This window comes from Theropithecus gelada, chromosome 14 (assembly GCF_003255815.1).
Source record: "Theropithecus gelada isolate Dixy chromosome 14, Tgel_1.0, whole genome shotgun sequence".
Lineage (NCBI taxonomy): Eukaryota > Metazoa > Chordata > Mammalia > Primates > Cercopithecidae > Theropithecus > Theropithecus gelada.
The window spans coordinates 353,677-373,040 of NC_037682.1; the positions used below are offsets into that span (position 1 = coordinate 353,677).

Genomic DNA, 19,364 nt, shown 5'->3' on the forward strand with positions numbered 1-19,364 from the left:
ATACAAAAAATTAGCCAGGCGTGGTGGCGGGCGCCTGTAGTCCCAGCTACACGGGAGGCTGAGGCAGGAGAATGGCGTGAACCCGGGAGGCGGAGCTTGCAGTGAGCCGAGATTACGCCACTGCACTCCAGCCTGGGTGACAGAGTGAGACTATATCTCAAGAAAAAAAAAAAGAAATAAAGAAAAGAGAGAAGAAAGACTCAACAAGGCTGGGGCTGGGTGTGTGTGTGCACGCATGTGCAAGGAAGCCTCCTGCAGGTCCCATCATGGGCCCCAGCTCCAGGCCTGGCTGCATGAGGCTCTCACCCTCCCATGGGTATGCACTTGCCCCCAGTTTCCTCAGCTGTTAAATGAGAGCAAGTTTCTTCCTTACAGGGCGCTGAAAGGATCAAACAAGCCACCGAGCACAGATTGCCAGGAGCAGCATCTAGTGTGTAGGGTGCAGGCTCCCTGAGTCACCTTTGTTATGACTCATCAGCCCTCCCCAGTGGATGACAGGGAGACGCAGATGCCATCACTTGGGCACAAGAGACTGTGGAATTGCTCTGTTGCGGCCCCAGGAGAGAGTGGGGGCACATTTATTTTCTCATCTAACAGAAGGGTCCACTCAGGTTGGGACAGTTCTCAACTGCCCTGCCTTGAGCCTGTCTTCTGCCATTGCCTCTGATCTTTGGGCATCCAGGCCTGCACGGTGGCCCACCTAGCACACACGTTACACCCACCAGAGTCTCCACAGGCAAAGGCAACCTTACTGTCCTCCGTGGGGTCGGGGCAGGTGGAAGAGGGACCAGCATGTGGGTTGTCATGGGAATGGCAGGCCACCTGGGTCTCCTGGGCCCCCACCTGTCTCCCTCCTTAAACAGGACAGCCCCACTCTGGCTTTCCCACTCTGGCTCTGACCCCAACACCCAGCCCACAGTTCCTGCAAACAATCATGCACCAGGAGCTGTAGGGCAAGGAGATGAAGCCCCGGGTCAGCAGGGAGGTATCCGGCAACAGGGTGCAGAGAGTGCCCTGAGGCTGAGAGGGTGACTGAAGGAAGGCAGCCTAGAGGTGACACTGCCACTGGGCCTTAAAGGACACATCACAGATAACTTGTCCTGAAGGATGAGTGAACAGCAGTGGGAGAGCCTGGAGGCATGCCCTGCCGTGGTGTGTCCTGGAGGCCAGAGCGGGGCAGGACTCAGGCAGCCTCACAACCTACTAGCGATGGGTGACGGGGTGAGGGCAGCAGCAGTGGCACATGAGCTTCATGTGGCTGGCTCTTCCAAGGGCCGGGGGGGCCTGGACAGAGCAGTGAGGGCAGACGTGGACCCTCGAACAGTCCTTGGGTAGGACCCAGCCAGAAGTACCTAGGCCAGGTGGGCAGGCTCAGCTGGCCCCGGGAAGCAGAGCTGCATGGAACCAGAGGCTGGGGCTGGGCGTTGCTGGAAACTGCCAGCCTGGGGGGCCTTTGCTGCCTCTGTGAGGACTCTGTTGGTCGACTGAGACCCATCCTCCCCCAAGGGACAGGACACCCCATCTGTAGGACAAGCTGCTTTCAGGAGGGGTGGTAAACGGGTGCACCTTGAGGCTTCTATGAGGGCACAAGGCCATAGGCCAGGTCCCTCTCATACCTTCTGCCCTCCCTTGCTTCCCAGCATCCTCCTCTGCCCTCCTGGCTGCCATCCAAGCACACTCATGGAGGGTCCTTGCACTGGGGTAGGGCCTGTCTGCTTCCAAGGGGGCAGGGATTACTCCTCAGAGTCCCTGCCCTAGCGCCCTAATTCATAAGATACTGAGGCCCAGATACTGAGGGACAAAGCTGTGCCCAAGGTACCAAGGAGTTGAGGGCTTCAGCCTCCCTGGGTCTTCACCAGCCTTTCTCCCACATCCCCATGAATGAGCACTCCTAGAAGGAGGAGTGGGCTGGGGGATGGTCCTGGGCCATCCCTAACCCTCCCCCAAGCCCTGCCTGGGGATTCCCTGCCATGATGGGCTGCAGCTCCTCCAAGGGCTTCTCTGGGAACAGATCTGCTGAGCCAGTTTGGGGGACAGAGGGGTAGGGGTGCCGTCAGGGGGTCAGGCGGGTTGTAGGCAGGGGCTTCAGTCTCCCTCAGGAGCTGTCTGTGCTCCAGGTGTTAGGCAGGGCTCTTGGCTACCCCGCCCCCACCAGGTGTGGGGCTTCCAGCAGCTCAGAGGCCCCTTTGTCCTTTATCTTCTCTGCCTCCTTGGTGGCAGCGTACAGATAAGCATCCCATTTGGGGCTGAAATTCCAGCTTGGCTGCCCATTCTACCACCTGGGGGTCTTGGGGCTGCCAGCTACACCCTGTCCCGCCTTGGGACCCACCCAAAGTGTCCAGTCCGCCCAGCACCTCCAGCTGCACATTTTCCCCAGGACCCCTCCCCAGCCTGCACACCCACCCCCTTGGCTGTAGAGGCGCATGTCCCCCCGTGCACACAGGCACGCACCTCATTATCCCAGGCCCTCTTCTTGCTGACAGTGAGTCACTTTGAGGCCTCTTCCCCTCCCCCCATTCACATCCCACAGAGTTGGGGCTGGGAGGTTCGCCCAGGGGCCCCTGACCTACCAGTGAGAGCCTGACGCAGAAGAGCTGACCCCTGTGTGATCCTAAGGACCCTGGGGTGACCCCCAGACACACGCATCCCCGAGACTTCCTCAACCACCCCTCTCAGGGACTCTCCGTCTCCATCTCCCAGCCCCATCTCAGCTTCTCTTCTTCCCTGTCTCCCCCCTCCCCCCTCATTAAGCCTCCTAAACCCGCCAGCTCCCTGAAGCAGGAAATTGCATTCTGCCAAGATTAAATGGACTTGAACGCCCTGCCTCTGCCCGCAAGGGAGAGGAGTTGAAAGGAGCCAAGTTTGCTGGGGGTGGGGACCCTGGGACACTGACCCCCAGGTTGAAGAGGGGACTCAGAAGGGTGGAGCACTTCAGGATGGGATAGGGCCCCTTGAAGGGCAGAGGGGAGAAGACAGGGTCTGCAGGGAGGTAGGGGGCTGGGGATGTCGGCCCCTCCCTGCTGCAGGGGGAATGAGAAACCAGGAGGGGAAGCCACTCTGTGGGGGTGGGGGCAGATTCTGATTAAGTGGGGGAAAGGGGGAAAGGGTGGAAGGAAATGGTGATTGGGAGGTGAGAGAGGATTCCTGTCAGGTTGAGACCCGCCCCATAGGAAATGGGAAATGAACTTTGAGGGGTATACTCTCAGTCTCCAAGGGGTGCATTTTGGAGTGCCCAGAGGGAGGAGCTGGTGCACGCTCACTCCCTACTGGCACAAGGTCTAACAGGAAGGGGACAAGCAGAGACCCCTGCATGCCCTTGGGCCATAGAGGGGCTCACACACAGCTCTACAGGCAGCAGGACCCCACAACCCACCCCCCGCGCTGTCAGAAAGTCTCCATCAGGATGCAGAGAGCACTGAAGTCACGCAGGGAGAGATGCATTGAGGTCAACACCTCCCAGCAGAGGCCCAGATCCCATTGTCCACAGCAGCCCCATGCTCCATAGACTTGGGGAAACAATCATCCCCACTTCTCAGCTGAGAGAGCTCTGAGACCTAGCCAGGCTGCCCTCCCTCCTCTCCCCATCACAGGGCCCCCCAGCAAGGCCAATTCCAGATGTGAAGGGAGTAGAGAAAGAAGATATGTCAGCCCCTTCCTTCCCCAGGTGGGCGAGGGCAGGGACAGCTGGGCTGAGTGTGGGCCTCGGATGGGCCCCTAAGTCTAGGTCAGGTCTTCAGAGCCTGGTAAAGCCAAGGGGACTGGAGCCAGGGCTGGAGGAACGGGAGGGAGTACAGTTGATCCCAGGTGGTCAGGCGTCATCCCTGAGAGCACCCATCCTGGAGAATCACGGCCAGGGGTGACGATGCTTATGGTGCACCCCTGGTGTGACAGCCTTTCCTTGCCATAGGGGTGGAGGTGGGCACTGGGGCACTGGGAAAGACAGTTCGGCTTAGCTGGTGTGGTGGTGGGGAATGCAGGGCCACGGGAAGAGTCTCTGAAGGGAAGCAAAGGCCAGAAGAGGAGACAGGTTGTCTGGGGAGGGCCCAAGAGAACCTCAGCCTGACTGAAGTGGGGCAGGCAGTGGTCAGCTATGAGGCTGGGGGCTCAGAGGTCCATGTGGTCACCAGGCAAGACTGGGGCAATGGACAGCAGTGGCAGCTCATGCAAGCTCCAGAGCAGGGCTGAGGGACTTCCTCCCTCACCTTCCCCATTCCCACCCCACTGAGGGCCCCAGCCCCACGGTCACTTCAGGCAGCCTGAGCTGGGCAGAGAGTTTCCAAAGAAGGAGGCTGGGTCCATTTTGGCAGCTATTGAAAAGCAGGCTTCCCCTGCCCATATGTGGGGGAACTGACACTGTGTCTGGGAGGATTAGACGGTGGGGCAGGTGTATGCCGGGCAAGGACATCTGGGGCCACGATGGCAGGCCCTGGGGGAAGACAAGCCAGTCCCCGGGAATGGGGTGCCTGCTGGGAAGTGACACAGCTGAGTTCAGACCAGGCTGAGGTGACAAGTACCCGCCGAGTCTGCTCCTCCAATGTTCCTGGCCTGAATGTCCTCTGATCACTCCCTGGTTGCATTCTCAGTCTCCAGGGGGATGAGTGGAGCCTGCTGTCAGTGAGATTTGAGATGGCCTGTGCTTCAGATTCCTGACAGGCAGTGACCCAGGGCCCTGCCTCCGCTGCATCCCGGCTGCATGTCCCTAGGCTGTCCGTGGTGGACAGGCAGTGCCCCCAGCACCTCTGCTCTGAGCTCCCTTTTATCCTCTTCCCCTGAGACCAGCTCTCAGAGAAAGCCTGACTACACAGCTCCAGCCATGAGGGGCTCCTCCCAGGTCCTCATATAGCTTCCTGCTCTGGGCTGCAGTTGGAGACCCCTGGACCTGGCTAACAGCTCAGGGACTTCTCCTCAAAGCCCCAGTCCCTCCCTTGTTATCTCACAGCTCCTGTGGCCCCATCACAGGTCGGAATACTCTTTCTCTGCTTTTTCCTCCTTTCCCAAGAGACTCTGAGCTCTGGGAGGACGGCCACCACCTCTGGCTCAGTCACATTTGGTCCCCAGATTCTGGCAACCTTGGGTAAAAGCTCAGTCACCTGACCTAGTGACTGACCACAAGGTACATTTCCAAAGCTCTACAGAAAACTCACTCACTGCTTCACAGTACAGCCTGTGTGGCCCTCCCTTTCCCAGGCCCCAGGGTAGGGGGGTCGGGGAGAGGGGGTGGGTGGTGGACATGAGCCAGATGTGGTTTTTGCCCGCAGGGAGCTCAGAATTTTTCTGGAAGACAGGACTGGGAGCAAGGAAAGAGGCACCTGAGAGACCTGGGATGGGCGGCCTGTCAGTGTTTCCAGAGACCAGGGTGGGCTGTTGACACCAGGGTTGCTTCAGGAGGTTCAGGGAGTACAGCATTGTCAGATGTGCTAGGAGGGCCTCCTCACTCCTCATCTTCAGCCCCATCAGCCAGCTGCGGGGACCATCTCAGTGCCCCCCAAGTACCCTCCCACACTCCCAACTCTGGTCTGCTCCTTGTCTGTGTGCCAGGGTCGCCTAAGCAGCTGACTGTACAGCATATATACCCCACCCCTCAGCAACCACCCCTATCCACACTGACAGATCCCCTGAAAACCTCAGCTCCATGCCAGGGGAACTGGGCCCCTCACTCCCTACCAGGAGGCCCATTCTACCCCCCTGTGCTGGTGGAGAGCCCTGCCTTGGTGACCTGATCAGTGCCTCCTCCCTGTGCCCTGGTTAGGCAATGCCCCCTGGCCCCACTGTCCAGCTTCCAGGCTGGGGAGATCATGAACTGTGGGATTTCGGACAAATCTCCTGTCCTCTCTGAGCCTTTGAGTTTCCCAGCTCTAAAGCTGGGATGCTCACGTCTTGGCCGGCAGGTGGCTGCCCCAAGAACAAGGCCATATGTCCTGGGTTTGCGCTGGCACATCACACAGGCTATAAACAGTGTGGGCACTTCCTCCACTTTTTTACATGCTTCCATGGGAGGAAGGCCTCTGGGCCTTGACACCTGATCCTGGAGCCCCAGGGACCCTGCTCCACTAAGACAGAGCAATTCAAGTTTCTTGATGTTGAATTCCTGGCTAGTCCAGGAACACTGGTCCTGTGGAATTTGAGGCCTGCCGCCTGCATGATATGGACACACAGGATGTGGGGCAGGTTGCTGGCTCTGACCCTAAAGGAAAAACGGTGCCAGGAGTCTAGGCCGTGCCAGAATCTAAGCCATCAGGTGTTCGGGATGGAGCTGCCTCCATTCCCACCCTGCTGACCTCTGTCCTGCCCCAGCAGAGAGGCTGGCATCAGCCCTGCCTTACCTTTCTGGTCTCTCTCTCTCACTTGCTCTCCTTGTCTGATTGGACAGGGTCTCCAGTGCTGCACAATCCTGCCGGGGCCAGCCAACCTTCCTGGAAGGCCTGCCCCAGCTGGCTGTTGCTTTAGCTGACACCAAGCACAAGCCGGCCACACTGAGAGGGGTTGACCAGATGCCTGCTGCTCACATGAGAAGTTCCTAGCACCCCTGACTCCCAGGACTTCAGCCATAAGGTCTCAAGCATGGAGGCCTTGGAGGAACTGTAGAGGGGCTCAGGATCAGCTCCCTGATATTGGGAGATCTCTGGAGAGCTGGGGAGCCACAGGTTGCTGGGGAAAGAAGGGAGTCTGGCCCTCCTTGGGTTCCATAACCCAAGAAGGTTATGAGTGACCGGGGAGATAAGCATCCCCCTCTGCTTGCCCAGCTGCTGGAGCCCTCGCTGAGTGGGGAGGGAAGGCTCAGGACCGGGGTTCCCTACACAGGACATTCCCACGCTCACTTATGGCTTAGGCTGAGCTCCCTCCTCCCCAGCCCTAGCCTAGGGCTTCTCTGGTTTGGGAGCTTGGGAGGAGCAGGGGTAGAAAGAACAGTGGGCAGGTGGTGGTGGGTGGGTGGGCACAGCACTCCTCCATCCTTGCCCTAGCTCTGGGTCCCATCACCTTCCTACCAGGGGTCTCGGTAACCCCTCTTCCCTTACCCTTCCCACCAGCTGGCAGCAGGACAGAAAAGAATTAACACTGCCTACCATGGAGAACCCTGTGGCTTTGTCTGGGCTGGTGGAGCCTACAGGGCTGGTGGGAATAATAACTCTTGAAATGTCTGAGGCCGGGCGCGGTGGCTCAAGCCTGTAATCCCAGCACTCTGGGAGGCCAAGACAGGCGGATCACGAGGTCAGGAGATCGAGACCATCCTGGTTAACACGATGAAACCCCGTCTCTACTAAAAAATACAAAAACCTAGCCGGGCGAGGTGGCAGGCGCCTGTAGTCCCAGCTACTCGGGAGGCTGAGGCAGGAGACTGGCGTAAACCTGGGAGGCGGAGCTTGCAGTGAGCTGAGATCCGGCCACTGCACTCCAGCCTGGGCGACAGAGCGAGACTCCGTCTCAAAAAAAAAAAAAGAAAAGTCTGAAACACACTTTATTATCCTGCACATGGGGGGCTGCAGACCCAGGTGTTCAGGCACTTGTGGACCCTTGTGATGGCCTTGTGGGGCCTCAATGGGCAGGCAGTAGGGACCCCCTTCCCCAGGTGGAGTGGACTCAGGCTGCTGTTCTGTAAAAGACTGGGGAGGGCAATGCTTACCTCAAACAAATCATCTGGTCTGTGGGTCATCCCTGCCTTTGGCAAGGAGGAGGGGGAGTGGGCAGGTCCTCACCCAGGGGTTCTCTGTCACCTCCCAAGGTTGACTGGCTCATCTGTACCCTGGAAGGGCTGTAGCTATAGGGTCTTGGCCCTTGTGCCTAAGGGACAGGGAGACAAGAAGTGACTTCCCTTTGGCTCTGACACCCATGTGATGGCCCTGTAGTCCTTGGCTTTGGGGAACCAGGCGTGGGGCTGTCGGAGTTACAGCAATGCTCAGTGTCCATCCTGAGATGGAAGGGCCCCTCCCAGACTGATGGGTAGGAGGGGAAAACAGACCCAGGTCAGAGGTGGGGGCAGGTGGGGAGGCATCCCTGCCACAAGACTCTCCCAGATCCTCCCTCCTTGAAACCTCTTCTCTGGGGGAGGTCCCATCTGTGGGAGCATCAGCTGCTAGAGACAAGTCAAGCGGGGAAAGAGTTACCTGCAGATGAGGACTGGGCAGTGCACGGCGCCTGGGGCTCCATCGCCCCTAGTCCCAGCCTGCTCTGCTGGTGGGGTAGGGAGACACGGGATGCATCTACCTGCCTATCCCGGGCTGTCAGCTCCTCTTCTCCAACCAGGAGGCAGGTGGGGGCGGGGAGGGGTGATGGCCCTCATGAATTTACAATGCCTAGACTTCATGAAGCAGGTGCCCAGTGACTGAGAGCTCCAGCAGGGGGAGGGGACGTACTGGACAGTGTGTGCACTCCCCTTCCCACCAGCCTTCTCAGAGGCCCTCTGTCCAAATCCGTCAGCCTGGGGTTCCACTGAGCTAAGCTCCTTAGCACCAGGACACAGCATAAACAACATCTGTGCTCTGTGGTCCCAGGGTCTGATCCCTGGTGTCCTGATATCCCCAGATGAGCCCTGGGGACACAGTGGGGAGGACCGGGAGGACCCCTGCTGACTCTCCCTGCTCCTGTGTGGGCACAGGGCCACAATGGCTGCACCCTCACCTGGGCCTCCCAGGTGTGCTGGCCTCTGCCTGCCAAGAGATGTGAAGCTCTTATCTTCTTCCCATAGATATGGGCCTGGGGAGGGAATGGGGAGGAAGCTGTCCTATTCTGGATCTAGTCTGGGTGCAGGAGTCAGGGACGAATCAGCCCAAGTCTTCCCACAAGCCCTTCTGACCCTCCACCTCTGGCTGGTGGCTACAGGCCCCCCTCCCACCATCCTTCTAAGATTCAGAGAAGAAAGAAGAAACGAGGTGTCTGAAGATGAGGACTGAGGGGTGGAAATTACCTCAACTGAATTTTAAAAACCCCTGGCTGGTTGCCATAGTAACAGAAAGGTGCATCCCATCACCATGGCAACAGGCAAACACCGAGGTCTGCTGCTGGGATTGGGGATTTGGGATGTGGCCGGAGGGGGTTAACAGAGGAAGCTGGGCTGGGATAGAGCAGTTGGGGGTGGGGAACTATCCAACCTGGGATCATTTCACTCCTACCTTTCCAGGGGGCCAGAAGGCCAGGCTGGGCCCCTTTTCCCTGACGGTGGAGTCACAGGAGAATGGATTGTTGGGAGTAATCCCCTAACTCCCACCACCCCACTCACCCCTATCTGGCCCCATCTCCAGCCTGGAAGCCTGGGGTGGAGTCATGAGCCTGCTTAACTGGGCTCCTAACTAGCCAGACCCTGGGGCTTGGAAACTATGGAACTCAGCTCCTGACCTCAGGGAGTGACAGGCTGGGAGTCACTGTCATTGGTCATGGTCCTGAGAAAGAAGAAGCACATGACCAGGCTGGGTGCGGTGGCTCACACCTGTAATCTTAGCACTGGGAGGCTGAGGCAGGTGGATCACCTGAGGTCAGAAGTTCGAGACCAGTCTGGTCAACATGGTGAAACCCTGTCTCTACTAAAACTACAAAAATTAGGCCTGGCACAGTGGCTCACGCATGTAATCCCAGCACTTTAGGAGGCCAAGGTGGGCGGATCACCAGAGGTTGAGAGTTCGAGATTAGCCTGGCTAACATGGTGAAATCCCGTCTCTACAAAATACACAAAAAATTAGTTGGGCGTGGTGGCACGCACCTGTAATCCCAGCTACTTGGGAGGCTGAGGCAGGAGAATCACTTGAACCCGGGAGACAGAAGTTGCAGTGAGCTGAGATTGCACCATTGCACTCCAGCCTGGGCGACAACAGCGAAACTCTGTACCATCCCCGCAAAAAAAAAAAAAAAAAAAAAAAAAAAGCGCATGGCCAGAGATCAGCTCCATGTAATACCCTGAAGGCAGCTACACACACCTGGAGGGTTGTATACACCTGGCCGGTGGCCACACACACCAGTATGGCCACACACACCTGGAGGGTGGCTTCTCAAGGTGACAGTCATCTCCTCCAAGGACCTAGCCTCCAGGGCTAGAGGAGGAGATCTGTCCTCCTCCTGATTTAGTGTGAGGTCCCAGGGAGGAACAGAAAGGCTCCTGTTCTGCCACTACTGAGGATACTCTCAGGAAGCCCCAAACAACGTGGCAGCCAAAACCACAGGTGACATTTGACAGGTCGTGGTTCAGGCCCAGGACTGACCTGTGGAGCCACTGGGTCCCAACTGACCCTCTCACACCCACAGGCCCCATGCTAGGGGCTGGACATTCAGGCTCACTGGCCCCATGGCCTGACATTCTACCATCAGAGTCAGTCTCTTGGGTTGCCCAGTGACGCCACAAGATGCTTGTTAGATACACCTGGGAGCATAATGGCTCTTCCATTAATGCATTAGTGTTTCTGAGGTTTGGAGATGATATGGGCTGCCTGTGGCCTTGGAGATCTGGCTGTGTGTGTGTGTGTGTGTGTGTGCATGCGTGCGTGCATGTGTGTGTGTTTGCCTGCATGCTCACATGTATCCCCACATGCAGGAAATCAGCAAAGAGGGGGTTGGGGGTATCCACTCTCCCAGCTTGCCAGCTTCAAGCTGATTTGTTAAAATCTAGATTCCAGTGGGGCGTGGTGGCTCACACCTGTAATCCCAACACTTTGGGAGGCCAAGGCAGGAGGATGGCTTCAGCCCAGGAGTTCGAGACCAGCTTGGGCAACATAGCGAAACTCCATCTCTACAAAAAATATTAAAAATTTGGCCGGGCGCGGTGGCTCAAGCCTGTAATCCCAGCACTTTGGGAGGCCGAGACGGGCGGATCACGAGGTCAGGAGATCGAGACCATCCTGGCTAACACGGTGAAACCCCGTCTCTACTAAAAAAATACAGGCCGGGCGCGGTGGCTCAAGCCTGTAATCCCAGCACTTTGGGAGGCCGAGACGGGCGGATCACGAGGTCAGGAGATCGAGACCATCCTGGCTAACACGGTGAAACCCCGTCTCTACTAAAAAATACAAAAAACTAGCCGGGCGAGGTGGCGGGCGCCTGTAGTCCCAGCTACTCGGGAGGCTGAGGCAGGAGAATGGCGTAAACCCGGGAGGTGGAGCTTGCAGTGAGCTGAGATCCGGCCACTGCACTCCAGCCTGGGCGACAGAGCGAGACTCCGTCTCAAAAAAAAAAAAAAAAAAGAAACTGAAACCGTTTAAAAGTCATGGCAGCGCCAGGCTTAGTGGATCCACATCTGTAATCCCAGCACTTTGGGAGGCCGAGGCGGGCGCATCACCTGAGGTCAGGAGTTTGAGACCAGCCTGGCCAACATGGTAAAACCCTATCTGTACTAAAAATACAAAATTAGCCAGGCATGGTGGTGGGCACCTGTAATCCCAGCTACTGGGGAGGCTGAGGCAGGAGAATCACTTGAACCCGGGAGGCAGAGGTTACAGTGAGCCAAGATTGTGCCATTACACTCCAGCCTAGGCAAAAAGAGCAAAACTCCATCTCAAAAAAAAAAAAAAAATGCTGGGCCTGGTGGCTCACGTACTCTGGAAGGCCAAGGCGGGTGGATCACCTGAGGTCAGGAGTTCAAGACCAGCCTGACCAACATGGTGAAACCCCATCTCTACTAAAAATACAAAATGAGCTGGGCGTGGTGGCACATTCCTGTAATCCCAACTACTGGGAAGGCTAAGGCAGGCGAATCACTTGAACCCAGGAGGCAGAGGTTGCCGTGAGCCGAGATCGTACCACTGCACTCCAGCCTGGGCAACAAAAACAAAACTCCTTTTCCAAAAAAAAAAAAAAATCATGGCAGTTCCTATTCTTTTCTTCCTTTTGCACTACTGAGATCAGCTAGAACCCTTGACCTTCAAGTGCAAGTTAAGAGGCATCTCTGTAAAACACAAAGATAAACATACTTGAAGGGACAAGGCTGCATCGGCTTTCACTGTTTGGTTGCTCTTTGTCTTCTATACTTAGTTCCTTTTCTCCCTTTCGTATAAACTAATATTCCACGGGAATCTTCCCAGGATGGTTTTGAGAAGTGTTTGATGACTTACGCAGTGAAATCCTGTGAGACCCCACACATCTCGTTGTGTAAGTGATTGTTTTGGGTGAGCCCAATTTCCTCCCAAGTCAGTGCTTCCCCAGGGTGCGTGGGATCCCGCCAGTGGCTACAGCTGGTGGTGATAGACACTCTCGGTGAGGGTGGGGCCTTGAATCCTTGCCACAGACCAAACAGAAGGAACTGTGAGAGGTCACAGCAGAGATGAGAGAGCTGTGCAGTTCTCATTTGAGAGGAAAGTCACTGTTCCAGGAAGAGGCTAAAGCCAGGAGTGGAAAGTTATTCAGAAATCTGACATCCTCCATTCCTGTCATTCCTGTCCCTTTCCCCCAGTGCCAGTGTTTGAAAGAAGCTGGTATAGGTGGTAGATCTCCTCACGAGATCTGCATGCCTGTAGCTGAGCTAATAAAATAGAAATGTTCCTGAGGCTAAGTGTTTAAAGACGAGTCTGTCACAAAGGTGGTTTTTAAAATAAGGTGTCTAACCTTCCGCCTTTTAGCCATGAGAACTGATCCCAGAGTCAATAAGTTGTAACACTACCTTCTTGTACCGGCAGTGTGGGCCAGGATGGTAGATGGCACAGCTGGAATAAAGAACATCCCCCAACTCCCAGAATCAGAGACGTGGGTTGTGCCAGTGACAGCCATGGCTGGTTCTGCCCTTTCCTCCCTCCCTCCCTCAAATGAAGGTGATGCAGGTGCCTTCCCTCTTCCCCAGATTTGCTGTGATCTTGGTCAAGTTCATCAGGCCTGGAGAGTGGTTAGAACTCCTCAGGAGATAGGCCCCAAAACACAGGAGCAGGGCTGTGTTCTCCTTTTGTCAGCCCTTGGGGACAGGCAGGGACTGTGTCATAGTCCAGGGACTGGCTGGGTGCTTTCAGTTTGAGGTTGGGTTCTGTTTTTGGTTCCTTACCCCATGTGGTATTGTCAGCAGTGATAGAAATAAAGCACAGATAAGGCATTGTTATACTGGGGATGAGAACCCAGCACCACCAGGCACTTTCATCTGTGGCCAGTGTGTGCCACGAGGCAGGGGGAGCTGCCCCACCCTTCTAGAAACAGTATATAAACAGTTCTTGGGCAGAGAATTTCTTTGTATTTCTGAGAGGTCAGAAATGCAGAGCATTAAGCTGAGTCATCATGTAAAAGCCAGAGCCAGGCTAAGCGCAGGGGCTCACGCCTGTAATCCCAGCACTTTGGGAGACTGAGGCAGACAGATCACGTGAGGTCAGGAGTTCGAGACCAACCTGGCCAATATGGCAAAACCCCATCTCTACTAAAAATACAAAAATTAGCCAGGCGTGGCGGTGGGTGCTTGTAGTCTCAGCTACTCGGGAGGCTGAGGCAGAATTGCTTGAACCCAGGAAGTGGAGGTTGCAGTGAGCCGAGATTGCACCACTGCACTCCAGCCTGGGTGACAGAGCAAGACTCCATCTCAAAAAAAAAAAGCCAGTGAGAAAGCACCTCAGAGGAAGCAAGCAGAGCCCACGGTTCTCATCCTGTTTGCGGGAGCAGCTGGAGGACCCTCCCCCTGTGACGTATGAGGTTGTGCAATGCTGAGCATAGTTGGGATTTTTTTCTGATCCCTCCTTCTATAGGCGGTTTCTAACCATGAGCAGGAAGGCTATTTCTTCCTTAACTATTGCTCTTCCAAAGCCTGCTGAAACAGGGCAGTTGTGTCCCTTGAGAGCAGCCAGCTGCACCTCAGTTCATTGTGTTCATCACAGATGTCAAGCCCTTGAGATGTGGAGCACAGATTGTCCCATTCAAGTTACCCTGTGGCTTGTTTACCAGACCCTGGCACCCAAATGGTGGACTGGATCATCCTAGTGAGCTTTTCAGTGTCAAAGGGACAATAATGAATATGTAAACACCTTTGGTCTCAGGATTCTGATTTTCTGTTGTAGAAGTCTCAGTTCGCACTCTGAGAGGACACCACAGTGATAAGGGTGACAGCTGTCACCAGCACCTTTATCACATGTCAAAGTGTACGTATGCCTGAGAAGTCCACACATTTTAAGCAGGAGACGGAGATGGAAGTGAGAGCTATTGGTGGATTTTAAACATGCCCGCAAAGTAACACTTTATGCCTATTTGATTTATAAATGGCCCCTCTGCCAAGGTCAGCAAAGGGAACCAAGGAAATGGGACTTTCTTTCTCTTTTGTATGGCTGGGAAAAATAAATAGTTGGCCCCCAGAGTTACAACTTTCTTCTTCACTTGCATGTTGTAACCCTAGAGATTCTCCTGCTCCATCAAAGGAAACATCTGCTGTCATCTGTGCTTTTACTGTTGCTGTTAAATATTTCTTTCATTTTTGCAAGATAGCCTGCTGAGAAATAGAAACTCAGGGCATTACTTCCATGTGTGAGAGGGGAGGGATGCGATGGCTCAGGGAGAGGCCGCTTGGGCTTTTCCGCCTCCCGCTGGAAATGTCTGTCTTGATTGTCCAGTAATTATGGCCCAGTGTTCAGTCAGTCAGAGGATTTCAGCTGGATCTTCTAAATACGTAGGCAGGCCAGGCGTGGTGGCTGACGCGTGTAATCCCAATGCTTTGGGAGGCCAAGGTGGGTGGATCACTTGAGGCCAGGAGTTCGAGACCAGCTTGGCCAACCCTGTCTCTACTAAAAATACAAAATTAGCTGGGTGTGGTGGTGTGCACCTGTAGTTCCAGCTACTCGGGAGGCTGAGATACAGGTATCACTTGAACCCAGGAAATGTAGGTTGCAGTGAGCCCACATCATGCCACTGCAGTCTGGCCTGGGTGACAGAGTGAGGCTCTGTCTCAAAAAGAAAACAAAAAAACGGCAGTCTCAGGGTCTTTTTGGTATACTGCCTTCTCCCTAGGAAAGATGCCCCAGCTCCGTGCACTCTGCCAAGGTGTGGCAGGGACACTGTTTAATGCCTGCAAGCTACACTTGCTTAGAAGGTGTAATGAGTCCAAGCTGTGGTTTAAACTCTGGCTCTGAGGCTGTGATTTTTTATTCGCATCCTTATCTTTCTAGATTTTCTAGATCTCCATTTCTTTGCCCCTTTTTCTGCCAAACAATAGTCTCCATCCTCTTGGGAGAAAGCCACACAGAGCAACAAGAAAGTGTCCCAGGCAATCGGAGCCTGTCCAGATGGATGGGTGTGAAGTAGAACAAATTGTCCTTCACTCCCAGTGTCCCATGGGAAACAGCGTCTCTGTTCATAATAGAGTGCAATTCTGAGCTGCCTGCCTGGAAGCGGGCTCTGCCTCCAGCCCTGAGGCATCCTGCCTGTTGCGCAGCTGTTCTAACTCAACCGCACTCACTTTTCTCCCTCTTCTGTTTGTTCTTTTGCCACACTAGCTCCGGCTCCCACCTTGTCTTTGTCCCATCGTTGAGAGATGTGCACCATGAGCCTGTGTACCCCCAGCCACCTTTCAGCTACTCCGATCTGTCTCGAGAGGACAAAAAGGTAGCAGTACCCACTCCTTGACCAGCAGGCAGCCAGAATCCAGCATGCCTCCGCCACTGGCTCTGGCCCTGGCCCTGAAGGGGAGGGTGGAGAGGCCTCTTTAGAGCATGCGTACAGCCTGAATCTTAAACTCTTTTTTTTTTTTTTTTAAACAAGCAAATGTGTCTATAAGTTTGATGTATGTTGGTTTGGTCCCCTTTTCCGTGGTCTCCCCAGCCCTCAGACAACCCCCACTTTCATGGGAAGATGTTTCTAGCTTTGGCGTACAAATATTTGTTCCAATCTGTTCTCATTTTAGCAAGTACAGTTTGTGTCCGAGCCCTGCAGCCTGTCCATAAATGGAGTGATCTTTGGCCTGACGTCTACGGATCTGCTGTTCCACCTGGGGGCTGAGGAGATCAGTAGGTAAGAAGTATGTTCCAGGCCCCAAGCAAGATGACTGGCTTTCTGGTCCCAGCCCTTTCTGCAGCCAAGAAAATCAAGGGGCTGCTTGACAGTCTTGACCAGAGAGTCCTGAAAGCAACAAGCTGTGCCTGACCCTCTGGCCATCTGAGTTTCTCTGTACCCAAGGGGAGGGGTTGGTTGGATGCATTAGTTTCTGTTACCACCTCTCTAAACTGCATTTGAGACCCCAAAGAACCACGTCCATTCTGTCTTTGCACTTAAAGGCATCGAAATTCATCTACATTTTCTTTTCTGCTCCTGTTTTTTTCATTTCCCAAATTTGTGACCTGAAAACAAATGTGGACATCCTGTTTGTGGAGGATAAACTGGAAATTTTCTCTGAAGGGCTTTCTTCATTACTAGTACAACATCCAGCTCTGCAGATAATCAGGCCCTGCCAAATTTGTTGAGTTGATGTTGGGCAGCTCCGTTCTGCCGTCATCCTTGATGGGAAGGGGCGTGTGAAGCGACTCTCGTGTGAAGCAAGACGGGTGTGGCTCCTTGGCTGAGGTTTGAGATCGAGTCAGCCTGGCTACACGCCCGCCTCACAATGGTGCCAACTTTGCATCCTCTTGCACAGCACGGTGCTGGCTAATGGCCCTCCTTGATCTTGATTACGAGGGATTCCTGTGCTTTCCCTTCTCAACCCGGTGTCCTATGTCCCTCCTCATGTGGGGACAGACCAAGCTCCTTGTGGGTGGGTCTTTAAACTTCCCCAGATGCATCCTCCTCTTGTCACTGGGCCTTGGCCATTTAGCTTCTCTCTGGTTTATTAAATTCTCCGGTCCTCCCTGAAGAGAAAGGGCTGAAAAACAGGATTCTGTGTTCGTGCTTTCTTTTCTTTCCCAGTTCTTCTGGAACTTCAGACAGATTCAGCCGAATACTCAAGCACATCCTGACCCAGAGAAGGTGAGCTTGCCGCTGGGACCCCTGACTGTGGAGAGAGTGCCTTGGGGTCATGAAGCTATGACAAGCATGACTATAAGAGCCTTCACCAGGCTACCAGCAGGGAACTTTACCCTGTGATGACAAGCCTGCATTCTGCCCCCACACACAGAGAAAAAGTCGGTCTGCAGACGCATGCAGCACGGAAGCCAGTACCTAGGGGGACTCTGTCTGAGAAGGGGCCCCCCAGTCTGTTACTGCTGACCATTTCTCTCTGTCTCTGTAGCTACTACCCGCTCTACCCACCCCAAGAAGACATGGCCATTGACTATGAGACGTTCTATGTCTACGCACAGCTGCCTGTCACCCCAGATGTCCTTATCATCCCGTCAGAGCTGAGGTACTTCGTGAAGGTAGGTTTGAACTCTGCTTTTTCCCAGAAACACCAGAACCCAGTCTTTGACTTTCCCTTCTGGACCACCTGGCACTCACCCCTCGCGGGTCTGCTGAGGGGGATGGGGCCTCTATAGCACCCTGCCCTGCGGCCTTGTTTCTGTGGGGAGGTGGTGGGACGAGAAAACAAACAACTCTGTCAGTAAAATGCTTGAGTAAACAGTGTCCCCTCCTCCTTCCCCAAGAGAACAGGAGCCCAGGTGACTAGGAAGGCCCTCAACTGAGGGCTTTTACCAGGCCACATCAAGGTGACCTGGGGAAGATTTCAGGGTACACTTGCCTGTCCTGGGCCTCCCAAATTCTGATACGACCTCCAAGTGGGCTCAGCTGGGAATACCTTGAAGAAGCTATCAGGTCATTCTGATCTCTGCCACCCTTCACCCTGCCTGCCTTGGAGTTAGGTCCCTTACAGGGAATCTGCCCAGACCAGTCCCACTCTTGCCAAACAAGAGCTAGTTCAACCTCAAGGGGTTAAAAAAGGAAAGAAAAAGTTTTTCACATGAGAAAGCAGTAAACAGCTAGATCAGGTTTGTCTCCAAGTTTGGGGGCTGATTATCATTCTGCCAAGTCACCTCATTCTTCTGTTTGAAATACTTAAAAGGAATTCAAAGCTTTCTAGTAACAAGTTAACATATGTGACGGAGGCTGGGTGCAGTGGTTGACAATTGTAATCCCAGCACTTTGGGAGGCCAAAGTGGATGGATCACCTGAGGTCAGGAGTCTGAGACCAGCCTGGCCAACATGGTAAAACCCCATCTCTACTACAAATACAAAAATTAGCCAGGCATGGTGGCGGTGCCTGTAATCCCAGCTACCTGGGAGGCTGAGGCAGGAGAATCGCTGGAACCCAGGAGGTGGAGGCTGCAGTGAGCTGAGATCTTGCCACTGCACTCCAGCCTGGGCAACAGAGCGAGACTCTGTCTCAAAAAAAAAAAAAAAAAGACTGAAAATGTGTCTGGTTGTTTGTCTGCCTTCATTTCCATTTTGTAAAACCCTCTTTGGGGTCCAGCCATCTGATGTCACTTCTTTTTCACATTGGTTCCCAGTTAGTTAAGGCCTCCAAACCTGTCTCCCCTTCTCTCCTCCCCAGGATGTCCTCGGCTGTGTCTGTGTGAACCCCGGGCGCCTTACCAAAGGGCAGGTGGGAGGCACCTTCGCCCGACTCTACCTCAGGAGGCCAGCGGTGGACGGAGTGGAGAGGCAGAGTCCGTGCGTTGCCGTGCAGGTCGTCAGGATCTGAGGCTTCTGTCCTCTGCTGTGTGGGCCCTTAAAGTCTTAGCCAAGAGCCAAGACGTAGCCCTGTGACAAGGTGAACAGTTGGGTAGGAAAGGAGAGAGGAGCCAGCCAGGGAGGGGCAGCTGCAGGGACCAGGCCCAGCAGGGAGGGCTCGTGCAGCCGGGCCTGCCTGTGAGTGGAGCCTCTCCTGGAAGGAGGCTGTTGCCTCTCAGTCCATGCTCCAGGTACAGAAGTAAGCCAGCTGTGGATCCCGCCCACTCAGAAAAGGCGAGAAGGCTTTGTGATTTTCTGCATGAATCAAACGCAGAAACAACTTTTGGAGAAATTAAATTCTGAGTGTGACTTCTGAGTTTGACCTTTCTTCTATTTTCTTTATCCTGGTAGTAGACAGAGAATGTTGCCTATTTGACCTATGACCAGAGAAGGCAGAGTGTCGGTCACACTGGGTTTCTGTCCAGCCCTAGTTTTGTCCAGTGGGTAACTCTCAGCCCCACCCCTCATCCCCCAAAGGCCCCAGCGACCTCTATGCTGCAGAGGTGCACTGGGCGGGCCCTAGAGCTGGGCTGCAGAGCAAGCAGCTGGCCACATGCCTGGGCCTCCCTGCGCGGTTCCTCATGCATGCTGTGGTCCCAGCCTGACCTCTCCATCTGGAGGGGGTGGCCTCGCCGGGCTGTTCCAAAGCTGGAGTCCTGGTGGCAGCTGCTTTGCCAAGTCAAGCAGTGGCCAGGGCTTGCCTGCAGCCCAGAACACTCAGACAGGGTCAGGCCTTCCAAGGTTCACAGCACGTCCCATGCCCCTATGTCCTGGCATCTGGGGAAAAGCTGTCACTGGCCAGACGTGGAGTGGCTTCCTGCCCTAAGCTGGCAGGCTGT

The 19,364-nt window shown here is 54.8% G+C and overlaps 1 protein-coding gene across 1 annotated transcript; it reads left to right on the plus strand.

The window, feature by feature from the left end:
- Window positions 1-1,209: 1,209 nt before the first annotated feature.
- LOC112607335 (DNA polymerase alpha subunit B-like) lies at window positions 1,210-18,841 on the plus strand. Its single transcript, XM_025358457.1, has 7 exons — window positions 1,210-1,331; window positions 6,371-6,513; window positions 15,305-15,474; window positions 15,773-15,879; window positions 16,768-16,827; window positions 17,090-17,216; window positions 18,347-18,841. The coding sequence occupies exons 1-7, from the start codon at window positions 1,210-1,212 to the stop codon at window positions 18,494-18,496; spliced, it is 879 nt and encodes a 292-aa protein (XP_025214242.1). The 3' UTR covers window positions 18,497-18,841.
- Window positions 18,842-19,364: the final 523 nt, after the last annotated feature.

Coding starts and splice junctions, on each gene's coding strand:
- LOC112607335 (XM_025358457.1), top strand. CDS start 1,210: ATGGGTGACGGGGTGAGGGCAGCAGCAGTGGCACATGAGCTTCATGTG. Junction 1,332..6,370: donor GACCCTCGAACAGTCCTTGG/GTAGGACCCAGC, acceptor CTGATTGGACAG/GGTCTCCAGTGCTGCACAAT. Junction 15,880..16,767: donor GGGGCTGAGGAGATCAGTAG/GTAAGAAGTATG, acceptor TTTCTTTCCCAG/TTCTTCTGGAACTTCAGACA.